This window comes from Opisthorchis viverrini (assembly GCF_000715545.1).
Source record: "Opisthorchis viverrini unplaced genomic scaffold opera_v5_146, whole genome shotgun sequence".
Lineage (NCBI taxonomy): Eukaryota > Metazoa > Platyhelminthes > Trematoda > Opisthorchiida > Opisthorchiidae > Opisthorchis > Opisthorchis viverrini.
Genome location: NW_008751801.1, coordinates 312,193 through 331,315, shown reverse-complemented (window position 1 = coordinate 331,315; position 19,123 = coordinate 312,193). Strand labels below are relative to the sequence as shown.

At 39.8% G+C, this 19,123-nt stretch overlaps 1 protein-coding gene across 1 annotated transcript; it reads left to right on the top strand.

Annotated features, from left to right (window-relative positions):
• Window positions 1-1,026: 1,026 nt before the first annotated feature.
• T265_14117 (hypothetical protein) lies at window positions 1,027-10,510 on the top strand (the record flags this gene model as incomplete). Its single annotated transcript, XM_009172108.1, has 2 exons — window positions 1,027-1,108; window positions 10,373-10,510. Coding segments are annotated over 2 exons (219 nt in total), but the record flags the coding sequence as incomplete, so codon positions are not given.
• Window positions 10,511-19,123: the final 8,613 nt, after the last annotated feature.

Genomic DNA, 19,123 nt, shown 5'->3' with positions numbered 1-19,123 from the left:
AAACAAGACTGATGTGAACGTCATTTCTACACACCCCTCAAACGCCTTCAACAGAACCGAAAAATGTTCAGCGTTTTTCTAGCTTCCGTGGCGCTACCTGACTGAAAAATCCTGACAGACTGGTCGATCGATTGACACAATCAAAGTAGTTACTGGGTCGTCGTTCGAGTAATCAGGCAAACTAATCACATTACTCAAGTGCGAGCATTTTCACCTGTTCAGACATAAAAATTTAGATGAGCCCAGCGTGCGCAGGACTGGTTGTTACAAGCGCGGCTAGCATTTAAGATGCCTGGAGTTCAAACCCTGACACCGCCATTGATGTGAACTGTTGATGAACCCTAATAAGAGCAGAACTCGAGTTTTCCCCGATCTGGGTGTACGCTCACCAGAACATTTTGCGCCAGTGAGAGTGATATGCACGTTAAGTTCACAAATCACGCAACAACCAACAACACATCTCTTTACTATTAACAAGCTGTTGACAATAATGACGGAAAGCATTTATTGTTAATGTGCCCAGGGGTTTAATCTGTATGTCCAGTAAAAATAAGCGTGTGAAAACACATGTAAATTTAAAGAGTCAATAAAAAATTTATTCTTTAGTCAAAGCTGGTATATGATGACAATCCTGTAAGTACTGCGTGAATTTTCAATTACGTTCTTACATGTCAGTACTGCGCAAATGATAAGCTTATGAATACCATCTAATTGCCCGTCGAACACCAATCAATTCGGCCTCGAACGACTGGTCAGCTGAAAGAACAGACCTCAGTCAGACGGTATTTGAAATAACTAATTCTCATGCATGCAGCTCCGTCATCTTGGTTGGTGCTGTATGCCTTACTGACGTCGGTCTGATATGCAGAAAATGTGAAAAATTATGAGAATATCGTTAATTGTGGTTTTCTGCGCTCTAGTCCAAGGTTTCTAACAGTACACATAATTTTTACTTGAAGAAAGACATTTTTCTCACAGGACAATGATTTTTGACTTACAGATTGCCAGAATTTCTTCAGAGTTATCATGAATTGGATTGTTTTGATTTGGCTCTTGGCTGTCACACATGTCTCCGTAAATCATGTGTACTGTGCTTCTCGTGATCGAGGTGAGTCGTTTCAGTAAACACAACATGGCGTGCGAATTTCAATAAAAACTGACTACCTAATCATCCATCTTAACTTGACTTGCGTGCTTATGACTCATACTGGTTCATGTTGACGTATCACGAGTGGAACAGCAGTGTTGGATACATTATTAGGTCTCTTATAGATCCCATTTTAATAGAAAACGTTGTTTCAGTGGCTTTGGCGAGAAAGTACTATGCGTGTGTACTACACAGCAACCGCTATGACAAGCACTTCACCGCGGTGCTTATCGGGTGAAAGCTTGCTGATATGTGCTTCTGTATTATCAGACCTAACCCCCTCTATGTTATTTCACCTAAAAAACCTTTGTCTACATTAGGAGTTCTATCGTTTCGGAACCACACATGGTGCGGAATTATGCCCTTCTTGATAATTAGCAAAACCAATGATTTTTAATAACCGATTCCTCTAGCTAGAGGCCTACCCAAACCACCCAGTTCTCTGTGATTCCTCAGAATATTCATAGGCACGGTTGCTCCTTGCTAGCTGTCATGACATCCAGTCTGGCTTTCACCTTTCGGTTAGTAGGCAACGTTGAGATATGATATTCCGGTTTGGTCAAAGAATTGGTAAACCAGAATGAGAAATTTGTCTTCTTTCTCACATTATAATATAAGTGGAGCGGATTTGCTTCCCTCACTTTGTGACTCAGCTACTCACAGACGAATGGAATGATTTTTACCTAAGATTTTGACCATGAATGAACGAGTATATGGTTCTACGCTCTCTCACCTTTTGGGTGTGTGATTCAACTACATAAGATGACATTAATGGTGCAGAACCATGCATGCGCATAAGCTTTTTTGTATTCTAAGGTGGCTGTCATTGGCGATAAATTTTAGTCAGCTTTCTGATCATACCCATATGCCTAACCCGAGACCAATCCACTTTTACTCAAAGGGTTCTGTTGGTTGCACTTTTTGGATTGAGACCTTGAGACCTTGATTGAGACCGGATAATAAATCCCGTTGATGTGAATTTACACAAATAAGAGTTGCGATGACGACTATATTAGTCATAACATGGTAGGCGAAGAAGAGCGTTTTTTTTTGTATTATGGGACTAGGCTGACTCATCGGTAATGACCAATTTAATGAAACTAGTGAATCGGATCACCCAAACGATGCAGAACATGAGTTTCTGTACTCCTTACACTCGTTGATTGTGATATGGTTGCCTCACTGACTTAAGGACGGAAATTGCCATAAAAATATTTCAGTAAACTCTACTCGGCAACCTGTGTGAAACAAACTGTTACATTATGTGCATCGCCCACAAGAAAATCAAACAAACACACGCTCATCCACTTGGGAAAATGTGATCCCGAAAGCTGTGTATAATATACTGCAAAACTATGCCCACTAAAATTCAAAATACGAATCACGAAACACGCAAGTCAAAAATCTGAGACTCTGATTAGCAAGAATGAATATGAGATTCTTCAATAAAAGCCATGGGTGGGGTGCTACAACGTCTGTTTACCATACCAACGAAAAAATGCATTGCAAACAACAGGCTACGTCCGCCTACGAGAACAATCACCTACTGAAAGTAATGTAACTAGTTCCACTGAAACGTTCCCATTGTTTCGACAAAAATGTACAGAGAAGAATAAAAACGACAAATTGTGGCTTATTACTAATCCAACCAGCCAACAAAAATCTGCTAATCCACTGCCTGCAATGTTACAACAACACTGAATGACAGTCTTTGAAAGCTGTTCTACATTCTGTCAGGTGAAAGGAAGAAGATTTTCAGTGTAGAGTTATTAATTAGAAAATTCAAACTGACCGGTTACAGACCATTGGACAGGGACGCAAAACTCTCATTTGCATCTTATTTACAAAAACTGGACATTCATCTCCTCCTGAATGCGTCTCCTTAAACTTTCCTGGATATTCATTGATTCGATTATTCCTCGCTCAAATCCAAGCAAATGTAACAAGGCGACTCCACAAATTCCGCAACAGATTTCCCCTTTTCAAGAGATTCAAAGCGAAATTCCACGAAAAACACATACTACTCACGTGCCACCCCATCAGTAGTATCACCGTTACATGAGTAGCTCTACAAAAGCTTGGAAATTGTTACCTGTGATAAAACTGATCACTCATGGTGAGCCTCAAAAAGGCAAAACTTATTGACTTATCCACTGGATTTCATCTGGCTTATAAAAAGCTTCATATCAAGGAGAGTAGTACAAGGTCATGCATTCCATTCCAAAAAATTAGGTGGTTCGTGTCCAGTATATTTTTTTAAATATAGCAAAAACGAACAGTTCAGCCTCAATCAGGCTGAGTCCCCTGGCGACACTAGGTTCATCCAACAAGCGAATTTTATCTTCACAGTATTATTTGTTGTTTCTCACCTATAATTATTCATTTTGGGAAGAACAAATAACTTTAGTATTCTACTTCGTCTGGAAAATCCAGTCTTTTTGGAAAAAAGACCCACAAAATTTATTTTAAGCGAAGCTTCGTGAAACACACAAAGGAGAAATGAAACGGTCAGTGACAACACAAAACCTTGTGAGCCGTCCCGGTTTCACAAAATTAGACTATCATAGTTTGGAAAATGTTTTTCCGGTCAAGAACACTTTGGAATTTGTATACAAGTGTAACATAAGAGACTACTCAAGCTGAAGTCCATAATTATCAGTCGTTTCTTAGTGGTAGTCAAATTCGTGGTTGGATAGGCTTTATCGGCAGGTGCATCGTAACCTTATACACATTTGTCAGCTTATCTCCTTGCTCTTCTGCTCTTAGGAGATTAATTCTAGGAGAAGAGTTGCTATGCCAAATTCGGACAAATTGTTGAATAAAGATATAATCCTAACATAGGCACTTATTTTCAGATGAATGATACAAGTTGAATTTAATTTCATATATTACACTCGAAGCTGATCAATTAATTTTTTCGTAGGGACAACACCGAGGTGTTTTAAGCCTCTTTCCGCGCAAAATAGGTCTGTCTTTTCTATATTATTCGTACGTGAAATGCTTTTTGTGCACACTTTAGATTCGCTGTGTTTGCAAAGGTCTATAAACGCCCATGTATTTCGTCTTATGCATGTTTCATACTCTTAATCGCATAATTCACACATGATTCCACAAAAGTAGTGTTGTTTTCTCAGAATATCTGGATTCATTCGAAGAGCTGAGAGGCAATCCCTACTTCGAGGACCTGCGGCCTATGGCTATCAAACGATACATTCGTTTCGGGAAACGGATACCCAAACACCAAGAACGCTCATCTCGACCGGAATTAATGGATTTAGCCGGACAACCCACTGAGTTTATTCGCTTTGGGTAACTGATCTTCACAATACCAAAAAAGGACCGTTCTTGATTCTGTGAAGCGGGATAATAAATTTTGTCACGAATCAGTTGTTTTTTTATGATTCCCTGTGAATCAAATCATCCTTGTGAATAGGCTGTATCATTTGCAAAACCTATCCCACTTAGCAGATCCACAACGACGCATTAGGAAGCAAACAGTGGTTTTGTTTAAAGGGTTGTCCGGAATTTGAATAAACTAATCAGGCGAATCACAACCTACTACACATAATAGTCGTTTGAGTAAAACTAGAAGACGCGTGCGTGACTGGAAAAGTTGGTGAGTAGTAGCCGTTTCTAAATGACCCAGAGTGCCCTGTGAAGAATCGGTTGCTTGCACTGTTCAGAGTTGTAGATGTAATCCATTCAACATGGAGTAGCCATAAGTTAAGTACCGGTACTTATCCGATTCATGCGCATGCCGTCCACTAAACGCTAACTGGCTCAGGGTTTCACCAGCAGCCATTAAAAAAGACATTACTGATTATCTTCATGAGTGCAAAGATTGAAATCTATTTCTGTATGACGGTGGAACCATACTCTCACAAACAATAGTTACGCCCTCAGTTACTAAATGAATTAGCAGGCTATTTTAAATATCCTCTCGTTTCCTTTGTTGGTCTTGCTATACGTGATGAATCCAGGAAAGTTAAACACTTAGGTTAGACACTTAGGTTGGTGTTCGTTATCCTTATCTGAAATCAATTAGGAGCCAGCTTTAAGTGAACTTTTGAGGTCCAAGAGCAACTTCAAAAACCATTAGGCTGATTCACAGCCTCTGTGAACCTGAAACCTCCCTAATCGACTTCGGGGTTTTTGAAACCGCTGGCAAATAAGTGATCCAATAAAATGCGACCACCAAGGTTTGGAGAAGCAGATAGGTTGGGAACAGCCACTCTTATTGGTGATCTGAAAAGAAACAGTGATGACAGAGCCACGCGATCCACAAAACATCTGTGATTAGAAAAAGACAACTGAACTGTGAAATGTTATAACATTCAACCGTGCCACTGGAGCTTCGAAAAACTAGCTCACTTTTGAAAGCATTTTCAGGTCGAGTTTACTCGATGAAATTTGTCGGAAAATTCGCCTATGTAAAGTTATTTCAGTGTTACTTCTTAAGTTTACTGATGGTTAAGAAATCTACCAAGCCCATAACGATGTTCATGATAGGCCTGCGTGAGTTTAGGTGATAAGCATAAACTGTGCCGCATGGGTTTCATGAAGTAATCAGTTCGATTGAAAATCCCCTGGCAGAGGTGTGTTGGTAATCATGTGAAAATTCGGTGAAAAAAGAAAACTGCAAGACCAAGTTACATTTTGTGGACTTTCATCGGACAAATCCGGAACAGATCTTGATTGTTTTATACTTTTTTTCATTATTTTGTTAAGCTTGCAAATGCAGTAAGCTAGGTTTATTGACAATCCATAAATTGCGGAGCAAAATGCAATGACGTCTTCTTTGATTCTGATATGGTGCATGAGTTTAGCAAGCCAGTGTTTAGTCGTAACGGTTTCCATCCAGCTGCAACTTCTGTAGACAACCAAACAGTGTTTTGAAAATGTTTAAAAATGTTTGAAATTGATTTGTGATTAAGCCCACTCCATTGTCGCTGTCTTGGAGATGGTCAGGCCTCAAGAGGTTTCATCACTGTGAGCGAAACACCTTTTAAGCTTGTAATAAGAATACATCCACCGCAACTAACTTGAACTAAGTGAATGCTGTACGGCTTGTTTAAATGGTCCGTGTATTTGCATGACACAACCTTAACGGGCATACCAACGGAAAGCACAAACTGAACGGTGGCTGGTTCGCGGTTCGAGCCTCTGTGGCAAAGCCGATCATACGCAAGCCTGTTTACCCCATCCAGTAGAACAATATTAGTGTTCAACATATGCTAGTGAAAATCAGGTTAAAAAACTCATATTGACGAGGATGCTGCATGCTGAGAAGCTCAAAATTTACTCGAGTCCGAGGTTTTTGTTATCTTGTCGATTGAGCAGAATAATCTTTAGAAGATCAGAACACTGCTCAAAACCAGATTACCATAAACAAGCTACTGCATTTCAGCCCCACCACTGACTGTTCTTTAAAATGGAAATATATACATATTCTTGTCGATTGAGCAGAATAATCTTTAGAAGATCAGAACACTGCTCAAAACCAGATTACCATAAACAAGCTACTGCATTTCAGCCCCACCACTGACTGTTCTTTAAAATGGAAATTCGATATATACATATATATATATATAAATGAGTACCTTTCTGTAGATTATATTTGTTGAATCTAAATATGTTTAGAAATATTTCATACAAGAATGGCTTTTCTCGTAATTTCCTCCAAAAAGAGTTTGTTCATGTTCAGAGGCACTTCAGGTCGCCTGGAACCTTTTTCAGAGTGCACAAAAATGCCTGGCTTAGTGAACTAATTTGGTGGGACACATCTTTTGAGCAAAAGTTGTAGGATGTTTACCATGATTCCAACGTATTCCGAAATGTGTATGAGCTAACTCAACACAACTGGATTGCTGGGAAGAAGAAAAAGCCGAGTTTCTAGTGGTAACTTTAGAGCAACCAAAATCTGTGACTGATCCAGAGAGTCTTGACATAACCATGTTATGCTTTTTGGAAAATATGTCAAGGCGTGGCTGTCTTATAGTAATTAGAATCCTGATTAGAACTGATGAACTTCAGTAGACACACTGGTTCCCTGTGAATTATGTATATAACCTATTCTCGCAAAATTTTGTAGCTTTTCTGCGAACAAAAGCATTAGACAATCTCAACGAAAGATGGAGGGTGGGCTTTTGACATCATGTGAAAAACATTTTGTTGAACAATTACCAGTTCAGAGGAGTTCCACAATAAACTTTGTTTTCCATTGACAAAAATTAGTGATACCAGCTGTTTATCCCAGCTCTGTTTTGGACAGGCTCAGATTCTAATACAATGAACCTTAATATTGAAAAACATTTATTGTTTCATTCGTAAATGCAATGAACTAGCTAGTATTCAATCAGCTACACCCTCTCCTCAGGTTAGCGGTTCTTCTTATATTCCAATAGCACTCGCATCAGTAAATCACTCTGTAATATTCCAAATGGTACTGAGTAGCATCACTCTTTGAACGAAGTCAGTGTAAAAAATTTCACTGATCTACGGCTTCTTCTGGTTCATTTGGTTTTCGATTGTTCTTATATCACCTTCCTTTGATCAAGATATTTATTGGTGTGCCCAATATGAAAAGCAGTCTACCAAATAAATGAATACCAAAGATTAGTTGTCTAAACCTGATGTCCATCTGTAGTGTCATTGATGAAATGATACCCGGCTACTCCAATTCAGAGCACTGCGAGCTCCTTCTTTCATTAAAAAACGGGTAGGACTGGTCTACTGATTTCTCAGCTGATGCAGTAGCTCATGTAGTTTGGAAGTCAGTGATTGGTTTGATCTCTCCTTTACCTTGAAGTGCTTGATGGTTGTGCCGCTTTCATTTCAATTTTGTGAATTTTGGTGCAAAATTAAGTGTTCTCAGTGTAGCACTTTTAACAGGAATATTGGGTGCTTTGGTCATTTTCAAGCCTTTATTCCTCTCTATTTATCCGAGGCATTTGTCTCCACCGCAATACAAATACGGTTATTCCTGCGGCCGCGGTGTGAGTTCAGTCCAGACCTGCTGGTTGGGTGCACAAGGCACTAGCCATAACATTTTACTAATCGAGTGAAGAAAGTAAGGGTGGCCCAGCTATTAGTAATCTATTCTCTATCCGTAATTGTTTGGGGCTTCCGACTTCGCTGCGAATATGTCTGAGGTGAGCCTGCCACGAATTAGTAAAACAGAGTAACTCTAACTTTTTACGTCTTTTGTAGCAGTTTTGAGGGTGCATATTCGAACGCCACAATAAAACTACATAAAATAATGATATATCCACGTCACAAAATCCGGTTTCTGTGGCCAGCGTGTCAACTTCTTTGCTTCTCGATAGTGGTATTTTATATTTGGTGATAATTTCTAGGTTTCTACTAGGTTAATTTCCGTGTTATTGGGTTGATCACTACTGGAAGGATACGATTCCAAATTTTTAAAAAATATTATACAATAAGACTGTGTACTCAACGACGCATTTTTGCCATGAGTCGGTCCTAATTTACCCGACACACAAAATACTGAATTTCGTGTGGGTTTCGTATTTTACAAATTCTTTCTTTAAACGAAATTCCCCCGTTTACATACAAACATACAAGACAGGAATCGGAAAATGCTAAAATCGGTGGAAATACGTAGTCCTTTTGGTTTATTTTTTCGGCAGTTTCTTTTTAGTTATCACCAGATCTGCCAGCCTTATGGAACTTAATGCAAACTGACTTGCAATGATCTCGAAGGATAGACAAATCCACTGCCCCTTTTCTATGCTACCTGTTGTTCGGGCCTCTCTTTTTCAGAATCCAATAAGTTACTTGTGTAATTGTGGGTTTATAAAACAATGACACTGAATAACGATAAATCAAGCCATGGAATGCCCCACATGCTAGTCAGTTATGTAGTTGTTTGTATGTTTATCAAGTCCTGTTGAACTATCTCCATGAAGTACTGACCCATAAGTCGCTTTTGCTCAGTAAAACTGTTATTTGCAGCAATCTATTCGAGAGGATGTTTTAACTATGGAAACACGGTTTAGATATAAATTCGAGGATTCAAAGTCCTTTGAAATCACTGACTGACAACCAACTGCCTATCAGTTGCTCTAAATTTTCAAGGATAAATTTCGAAAGAACAACAAATGTGCTGACTACAAGATCTGTGACGATTGAAGTTGCATTGCTGATAAATATAAAGCACTGTAAACAACTACCATCTGTACCCATTATAAATCGGCAAATTACTGCTCAATATTTCATGCTCGTTCGGAAATGTGTTCCACGCCCTGACATCATGCAGACGGCGCCAACTATTTTCAAACTCAGTTTGCACACTCAGTGAATTTCAGGGGGCCCGTTACAGTAGAATTTAAGTCACATGCTTTTCCGGTAAAAAAAAGTTTCGACAGCGAGCTTTCAAGTGCAACTAAACAGGCTAAACTACTGAATCCCCTAGTTTCTTCCGTCACCAAAAAAATGGAGTCTAATTGTGCATATGTGATATAGCAAATAAGCCGATATCTCGAATATCGTGTCAAATGAATCATGAGGCGGCCCGTATGAAGCACATTCAGTTGTAGAATATCATAAATGAGAGATTCGGTTGAGTCTCCCGTGAAAACCAAATTTATTTGCAAATGAATGCATTTCTCAAAAACCGGTAGATTGTTTTTCTTATTTGGCTGATTTCAATTCCGAGCCGGAACCTCTGTTCCTATTTGTGATTCGCATTGCTGCTTAGCTTTCTCTTCACAATGTTTTCTGTGCTTTAATTCAATTATTGACTTATTGCTCGCCAATTTCGTCCAATCAATTGTTGCAAACAGCAAGATGTCAAGTAACGATATGAATCAATTCTTGTAAGTGAAAGCAAGATATACTGATCAGCCGGAAAGCGCTGCACTGCAGTTTTATTCTTATTTGAAATCGGTGACAATCAAAGCCCATCCATTTCTAGAAGGGTTACTCTTCATCTGGATAATAATAATCGATAGCAGGGAGCTGGTCAAAAATGTGGCCAAAATGTACTGACGTAGCTTTCTTATTTCCGAACCACAACGTTTATATCTTGAGATGTTGTGTTGACAGCTATTCAAGAAAAGAACAGTTTCACGAAGTGCATCTGGCACAAGTGTTCAACAGTAAGTACACTTATTTGCATATCAGTTAGGTTTTAAGGGAGACTCATCTGGAACCTAGATGAATCTCTCGTTTTTTGATGTTTCTAAGCAACTAAAGGTGCTACAGCGGGCCGCTTCATGCTTCATTTGGTACGATATTCGAGATATCACGAAACATTGCGTGGACTCGATGCACTACACGACCTTATGAGTAGCGTCATTCGGTTGCTTAAGAACATAAACAAGAGATTCGGCTGTGCTCTGAGTGAGTCTTTGGTCGAAACCCAAATGATATGCAAATGTGTGTATTTGTTAAAATCAGTTCAAGTTTGATTCAAGTTGGACATAAGGTTCACGGAAATTAGAGGAGACTACGATTACCTGATGAGGCCTAAAAAGAGCTAAACCTATCGTGAGCAGTCAAGAGTTTTCAGTAACCTTATGAGCAATATATTACATCAATAAGTTTAATGGTAAGGTTATCAGATGAAAGTTTAATGAAGATAATGCACAAGGAGAGGGCGATCTACCACGGAATTCAAAATATTCTCGGCAGATCAACTACTTCGGGACATTTATGCATTAGATTCACCTGAAAGAACTGAATCAAGCCATCGTTTACCATTATTAACATCAGTATGGAACAAAAGGATACGAAGGCGCTTTCGAAGCCGTATCTGCTCACAAAAGTCAAACTCAGAAGACAAACCGGAGAGGAACTCAGTTCGTGGCTCAAATTTTGAACTGAGACAGTCGCAGTCCTCAAATTTCAAGGTTCCGTGCAAGGTAATGTAAACGCTATCTAGAATGTTCAGGGTGAGTGATTTATTTAAAGAAACATCGCAAAAGATAATTAAAGAGCAAGAAAGTGCTCGAAAACTTGCATTCATTTTGAATAGGGAGTAAACTTTTTCAGTCACATGATATACACAGGTTACGGCTTTTTTCAATTTTGGGAAACAAGCACACATCCTCCTAAAACGTACGAAACTAAAACAACAACTGATTTATATAATGGTAGTGCTAGGGTCTTAACTGACACTGAGGGCTGAATTTGCTGAGCACTCATGCAGGAGAAAAAACTATTATCGTCACAAACATTCAGCGTTTTATGCAAATACTGTCAATCATAGACTACTGATGTGTGGTCCGCATATATGGTTCGAGTAACACTTTTTTTATTTACCCAGGTAAGTTGATAAGTGATATGTTACGGTCCACCTAACTTCGAAGTGTTTTCAAAAGAATAAACTGATAATGCTCGGTGATGGGCTATGGTTAGCGGTGACAAGTCCAATTTTTGGGCACAGTATCATGTGAACCAAGAAGCTTTACTGGCCTACCATAAACATATTAGGACAGTATGTTTCCGCATGAATTATTGCACAAAATATAAAAATGCTGGATGACAATAGGCTGAAAAAATCTGGTTCGCCCTTTTAAAATGACAAAAGCTACCTTAGCAAGAAACATGAGGTTCCCGGCATGAACTTCTGAGTATGTGATTATATCCTCATCCTTCAGGTTGCGCACAAAACTCAAAATCAGCATGCTGCCTTTATATAAGAATGGCAGCCATTGTTGTTATTCAGTAGTATGGTTGTTTTTATATAACAGTCTCAACCCCGTCAAGAATGCCCCTAGAATAAAAGGGCATATATACATCATACAAAGTAAAATTCGGACATTAAGAACGACGTATGCATCCCTGCACTGCACGCCAGAAAAGTACGCCACGGATGGAGCCTTTGCTAACGATGCCTTTCGCCATGATTATCCACCCTTACTCCACCCTTGTTTGTCTCACTTTATCAGGAGTGACAACAGGCAAAGAACCCCGGAGAAACTACTTGACCACTGTGTGGTTTCTACAGTCGTCCAGGCACTGCTACACACCGGGCGTCCAAATGATAAGGAATTGAAAATTACTGAACGATAGCCCAAAGAAATATAGCTACACTGATGATATTCGCCCTTGTGTTAACCGTCTCGATTGGTTGCAGAGAGAACACATAACCCAATAGCTCATTTAGGTTGAAAAGTGCTCCGCTCTTAAAATCATAACCTACCTATAAAGGTGTGAAAACTTACGGACTTTCAGGAGCATTCTAAACGGTAACCATTTGGATTAACGTCGCGTAAAATTACTTAATATTCATGGTACACGGGAGAAAAATTGAAGATTTTATCCTTTACTGCGGCGGTACATGGTTCGTTTAACTCACTCCAATAGTGTAGCTGATGAAAAACCAGATATTCCTTAAGGTTGTGCGCAAAATTTAGGTGAGCGTTCAAAGCGTAGCTTCTCCAAGGCAAATGCACAAGGACCTCCGTAAACACTCTGGAGGTTCCTTCCAGAACAGCTTAACCCTCTAGATAAGATGCCGGTGATACAGTCATTGCGACACACCTGATATGAAGATTTCTAAAGTTATACATGTACGGGGAAACATACGCACCTTAAGGAAGACATCTAAAAACAAATGAACCTGATTAAACATGTCACCGTTACTTATTAGACTTAATGCGCAAGGTTTCCGTATTCGTACCATGATTTTGAATGCATTGGATGAGCAAATGACAACTAAATCTTTTCCGATCAAGGAAGCATTAAGCTGCTCGCTTCTGTTACATACATGGAGCAACTCTGTCACTTGTCTGCACCTGATGTTAGCGACATGCATTTTTAACTAGTGTCTATTACTATGAAAATACGTCTTTGTCGACGACTCTGAAAAAAGTAATTATATATTTCTCTCACTACATTAATTATTAGATCCACTATGGTCCCCTAACTGACTTTCAATCATGCAAAAAAGATACTGTTCGCATGCAGTTCATCTACAATTTCAACACTAAGCTTCCTCAAAAATTTTGTCGCTTGTTTTGATATGTTACCACCATAAGGTGGTTTGAGTACTACAACGAAAAACTGTAATCCTTTCTTTACAGATCTTCATTTAGGCATTCGCTCTTTGCAGGTTGCTTGAATATGCTACGGCATTTTTAAGCCATTTTTGGTTTTGCACGCACCGGACTGGAAAGAAAATAGGGCTCAGCTTACAGATAAACTGGTTAAACTCTGAACATGTGGTTATTAGAAATACTTTGACTATCCCCATCATTCTATCGAAAGATAATTGGTACAATCGTTGGAGTTATCAACTGTAGCACAAGGGTTCCAGTGTTGTGCCCCGTATCCAGCCAAATTCCTCCGGGAAGCCATTCGATCGCAGAGGAATTTCTGTAGCCCAGGTGGTATCAATTACTGTTGATCCGTTCCAGAAGCCGGAATCCAAGTGCTTCATCACGAATCATGGCGATAACCACTGCCTAATGCTTTGATGGTGCCATACTAAAATTTTCGTCTCCTTACTGTACTGTTAACTGTTAAATCATTCTGTTTGTTGACAAAACCTTCACGACCATATTACCTAGCTTAGAAAAAACTGGAGGCCCAAAGTTTCTAGTTGCTGCTGGCCTTGCTTGCTTGCACACTACCATGACATTAGGCGTAACATAACCTGTTCATTAGAGTTTCCTCATAATTCCTGGTGACCGGTAGCAGCAGGTTCTATTCTACACATTGTAGCACAGTGCGGGAAAAAGAGGCCTATAAGGTCATTAATGACGTTACAATTGTTGCTACGTATGGCATATTCACAAAGGTTTCTGTTTAATCATTGTTGTAATTGGGAGGTACAAGAAGCTCGCAAGTAAGCAGAAAAACCGATATTAAGCTAAATTATCACCAACTGACGCCCCAGACATTTGTGAAGGAGCTGGTTGTCTACGCGCTTTGAAGCGGGACTCTTGTCATTAATAGAAATAGCCGCTTTGAATATGACGCACGAATCGTTTAAAAAGGAAATTTTCCAACAACCAGATGCAACAAGCATGGTTTTTTTATGTTACAATTATTTATAGTGAAATGAATTCATACAAATGGATAGGATGTAAAAGTAAATTTAACAGGCGAAGCGTGCAATGTTAGCGAATACAAGGGACTGATAATGAGTAAAAGTTTTGTGACGCACATTTAAAACAGATAAGCTACGACTCAACTGAGAGGAGAAACCTCCAGACCTTCCTTGTGTTATACATTTATGCGAAAAAATGAATAGGGTGCAAACTGGGATGAGGAATGATATAACTGGAAGCCAAAATGACAGCAAAAATATTTTGGTCCACATATGATAGTATTTAGACATCTACTTGGGGGCGGACAACTGAGAGTAGAAATCTTGACTGCGCTCTTTTAGAGCACCTCAGAAGAATCAACCACCACGCCGTGTTCTAGAAATTTGGTCAATCGAAACCAGCATATTTTGATCTCATTGCTGGTGATGCTGCCGGAATCAGGGGCATTCAGGTTATCGGAAATCGCGTTGGGGAGAAATGTCTTCAGAAGTACAAACATATCTGGCCACTTCTTTGTGGCATAGAATCAGACGCTATTATTCCAAAATTTCTAGGTGTATTTTAAAATGATAGGCTCGTGATTACCGCTCGGAAGAATGAGTTTACTGCCAGATTACTTCGGTTCATATTATCTTCCGTGTTCTGTTCCACGAGGCGTGGACAACCATTGTGAGTTAAATCTCTGTGGTTGCGAAAAAAGCCCACTGTTTGATCAGCTTCTGGTACTTCAAAATGTAAGCAAAATACTCCACAAGTTTACCAAGCTCTCTCATAACAAAGTGCTATCCTGTTAGTAGAGTAAGCTTAAGGCTTATTAAGAATGGTTTTCATTCCATGTTCTGTTAGACGATCATCACACGNATACTCCACAAGTTTACCAAGCTCTCTCATAACAAAGTGCTATCCTGTTAGTAGAGTAAGCTTAAGGCTTATTAAGAATGGTTTTCATTCCATGTTCTGTTAGACGATAGTTTCATCACACGCAGGAATGCGTGATGAAAAATATCGTGTCAAACAATAAATCCAGATTGTTATTTTACACATGCCGAGCAACACAGAGGCAATCTATGCATCTGTTACGTTCACTGGAAAGAAAATTTATGTGCTGGCTTCTGGGCATGAATCAGCGCTTGTGTCTGCAATTCTCTCTGAGGAATTCTTCTTTGTTGCCATATGACAGAAAAATTTATTATATGCCGTGTGACTGCCTAAGCACAACCGAATGAATGCGATCTAAAAAGAGGAAAGCCTCAGAGCTACCTGGCTGGGAATACTTGTCACGCTTTAGCCTTATTCTTCGCCCTAATTTTACTCAGTAATTACTTTGTACCTGTCAGGCTGTTTAGAACATTTCAGAGAGGATTTTCTCCAATAGTATCTCACTGGAACTTCTACGGCAGGCTTACAAGTTCAGCATTTGCTCTGCAGTGAATTTTGCAAATACAAGAATTTTTCGAGCCTCTGAAAGCTTGCTGTATGAGATCATAAACAAACTCTGCTTCTTACAGGATCAAACTTGTCAGGGTGTTCAAAGCTGTGTATATTTTATTGAGTCATCAACGAAAGCACGGATAGAGCGAGATACAAACTAACACCCATTTGCAAATCAATTTGGTTTTCACGGGAAACTCAATTGAATCTCTCGTTTATGATGTCCTCCAACTGAATGTGCTGCGCACAAGCCGCCTCATGATTCAGTTGGCACGATATTCGAGATATAGCAGTATATTTTCACAAAGAAAACTACCCACAAGGTTGCTTACTTACGCTATTCAATTTTAAGAGGTTAAAAGCAGCGCTCACATATATTGCTAAGAGGAAATGGTGAGTTTGTACGACTAGGTTTGAAGCAAACATGTACCAAACCTCCTGCTGGGGTGTCTGGATTATGGTCCTTTTGAATTTAATCTGGCACTGGTCAAAGCAACTGAAGGCTAGTAAAATTACGAAACTGCCTTGTTCTGTTCTGTGTACTATGTCCTACCAACCAAGGGGTGAATATGTCAGATGATTTACCGTGCCAGAGGGTGTCCCTAAAATCTAAACATTATATTTCTGTATCCAAGGATGCATTGTTTCATCTATTTTATTTCCAGGCACCTCGGTTAATTACCCTGAGTTTTTGAATTGAGTGCGGGGTTCGAGGAGAACCTCAGAAAACTGCTACTTAGTCTCGAAATCAATTAACCCCTATGGGTAAGGGATGGATAGCTCGTAAATCTGAGTATGGCGTTCATACAATGAAAACACATCAGCATTCTCACTCCCTTGTAAGCTACAATCAAGCTCGATTTGGCTGTAATGATGCGCAAACGTTTATTCATTGTGCTGGAAAGAATTCACTGTCTGTGTTGTGCATTAGTCTTTATTGGCTACAAAACAAAGTTTAACCGAAATCATCACATGCCGATAGACGATCATGTGTGAAATGAACAAGCTGCACCGGGGATGATCTTTAGAAACTGAGGTACGAATTACTTCCCGTCCTGAAATTCTGCCAATCAACTGAAGAGGATTTCGCAAACCCCAAATCAGGTATATCAGTTTTTGATCTCTTCTTCTCAAGCTGTACACCTCTTTGGAACTGCTGAGAGGAACTAAAACAGTGAGTGTTATGCAGCGGCGGTACAAGAAATTCTGAAGAAGGGGTTTCCCAAAATTAGCTATGCGAACCGAATGACTGACCTTCGGTTTCAACCAAATGAAGTCGATAAACTTTTACTGCCCAAAATGTCTCCTTCACTGTATTGGCGCTGACCGTCCCATTTTGTACCGACAGTTCAGAGGAAGAAGCATGCGGTATCTCGTATTCCTACTTGGAAAGCAGTCGGTTTTTGACGACCGAAAGGGCTGCGCAAGCAAAACTAAACATGTTACTAATGCTCTGTGGTGCTCGTAAAGAAACCCTGATGAGATTTTAACAAGAGCGTACGTTTAAGTCCACTGAAATCCGTGAGATTTACTTCCCTGATATCCCCCATCAAATACGATTATTGCAGTCAATTTCAGCCGCAATGATCAAGGCCAACCGTTTGGAATCAACAAAATTTAAGTTAAAAATTCACAAACGGAATGCCATTTTGATTATCCAGAACTGTTCGCACCATGCATTCAGGCTTTGGTATCCTTCAGCCTGGAAACTTCTGCAAAACAAAAATAAGCCTCAAAACAAACCGTTTCTATCACCGTTTCTGACACCATCAAGTGTTTCGGGTGTATTATCGATGCAAACTCATTCCAGTGTAACGTGCCACCTAATCCGTACCAGCCTTTCGTTGAAAAAGCCGCAGTGACTGGTGAAACGGTGAAAGAGGCCTGGAAAAGCACGGTTGAGAACCGCTGCTACAGAGGCTATGGATGAGCTTGAAATTTAACCATCAGGCGAACTCTTCAACCTTTACAAAGCTCCATTTATGTAGTTGCTTTGTAGTTCGGAGGTATATTGTGCACAAAAAGCGCGTATAAGAAATCAAGGATATACTTTTGAAGGAAGTAAGTGGTTCATGGATAACTAGAAGTCCGTTATAGTGTAAATTCCGTATGATCCTTCTGAATTCGAATTTAAGAGCGGTTCGCCGTGCAACAGAATTCTCATGCGTGTCATTCTAGTGTTGAGCGTCCTGATGCAATAAGCTGGTTTGATTCTTATTACCGAAACATGATTCACTTTGTTATAATCGCGACTGCGACAACTTTTGCAGAAAACCTACTCAAGAAATGAACGTCCAGAACACAAGAAGTACACACTTACCTGAACGACAAACAGCTTATTAAAAATCACAACGAAATGAAGCGCAATATCAGGAAATCTCGAAAACTTTCATGTCAATTTTCACTTTTGTCTGGCATAACTTTAATGGCTACTTGCCCAAACCACTGGCGTTTCCAGGACCTGTTTATTTACATACCCCCGGAAAACTGGGCGCGCTGGTCGTCTCCAGAATTATGCAGGTACCTGTTGCTCACCAGTCAAGGTGAAAGTTGTGTTGAGGCGATCAGCAGAATTTCCTGGTCTATGATGATATTTAGACTCCTCAATTCCGAACTTCGTTCCAGAAGTGAACTCAAACCCGTTTTAAATTATTTTGAAAATCATGAATGAAACATCAAACGCAAATGAAGATGAGTGTCTATGTGAGCGGTAGCCACAGCGTTGTTTATCTACCCACAGTCGAATGTTGCGACATAAACTTCTGTTTGAAACGTTTTCCCAGTTCTCCTCCTGTCTAGGAATACAACGTGCCTACATAAATTCGCTTAGCTTGGCAATTTGGTTGCAAACATTTTATCATTCACCGAGGTGACATCATCTGTGAGCAGGAGATTGTTTAGCGGTGCGTCTTGGTGAAGGCATTGAGCAATGCTTTGGTAGAAGGGTAACTTTTGATTGCGATCGGCTCCTCGGGTGATTAAACATGTTGGTTGGCTAGTTGGTCAATTCCCGGCCCATGGAGTTGAATAAATTGGATTGATAGGCAAACAAAGGTGATATCAGGGACATGCGTGCGTGGATGACAAAAGTCATAGCAACTAGGATGAACTGTTAGACTGTAGCAGCTTCAAATCGCGTGATTCACTAGTGAATCACGGCAAGCAATAGCGAACAAGATTCAGTCACGTGGTGGAACAGACGGATGGGCACCGAACGATTATGGCTTTAGGTCTTATGGCACGAGGAAACGCTCGATAAATCAATACGCAAATAGAACATAGACACAGCAACGAAGCACAGTTGATAGCCCGAAGTACACCCGTATCCGAATACGTTTCTGGGACAGTGTGACTTCTCAGGCTGAATCCGTCCATGTACTGTAGTTCACATACAGTTCCCTATCATGATAAGCGGTCTCCGGACCTAAAGTTAGCACTATCTTGGAATTCTTGTTGATCCTAGAGGCAACCGAACAAGATTCTTTGAAACCCTAACATAAAACTAATTCTCGAAGAAAATGAAGAT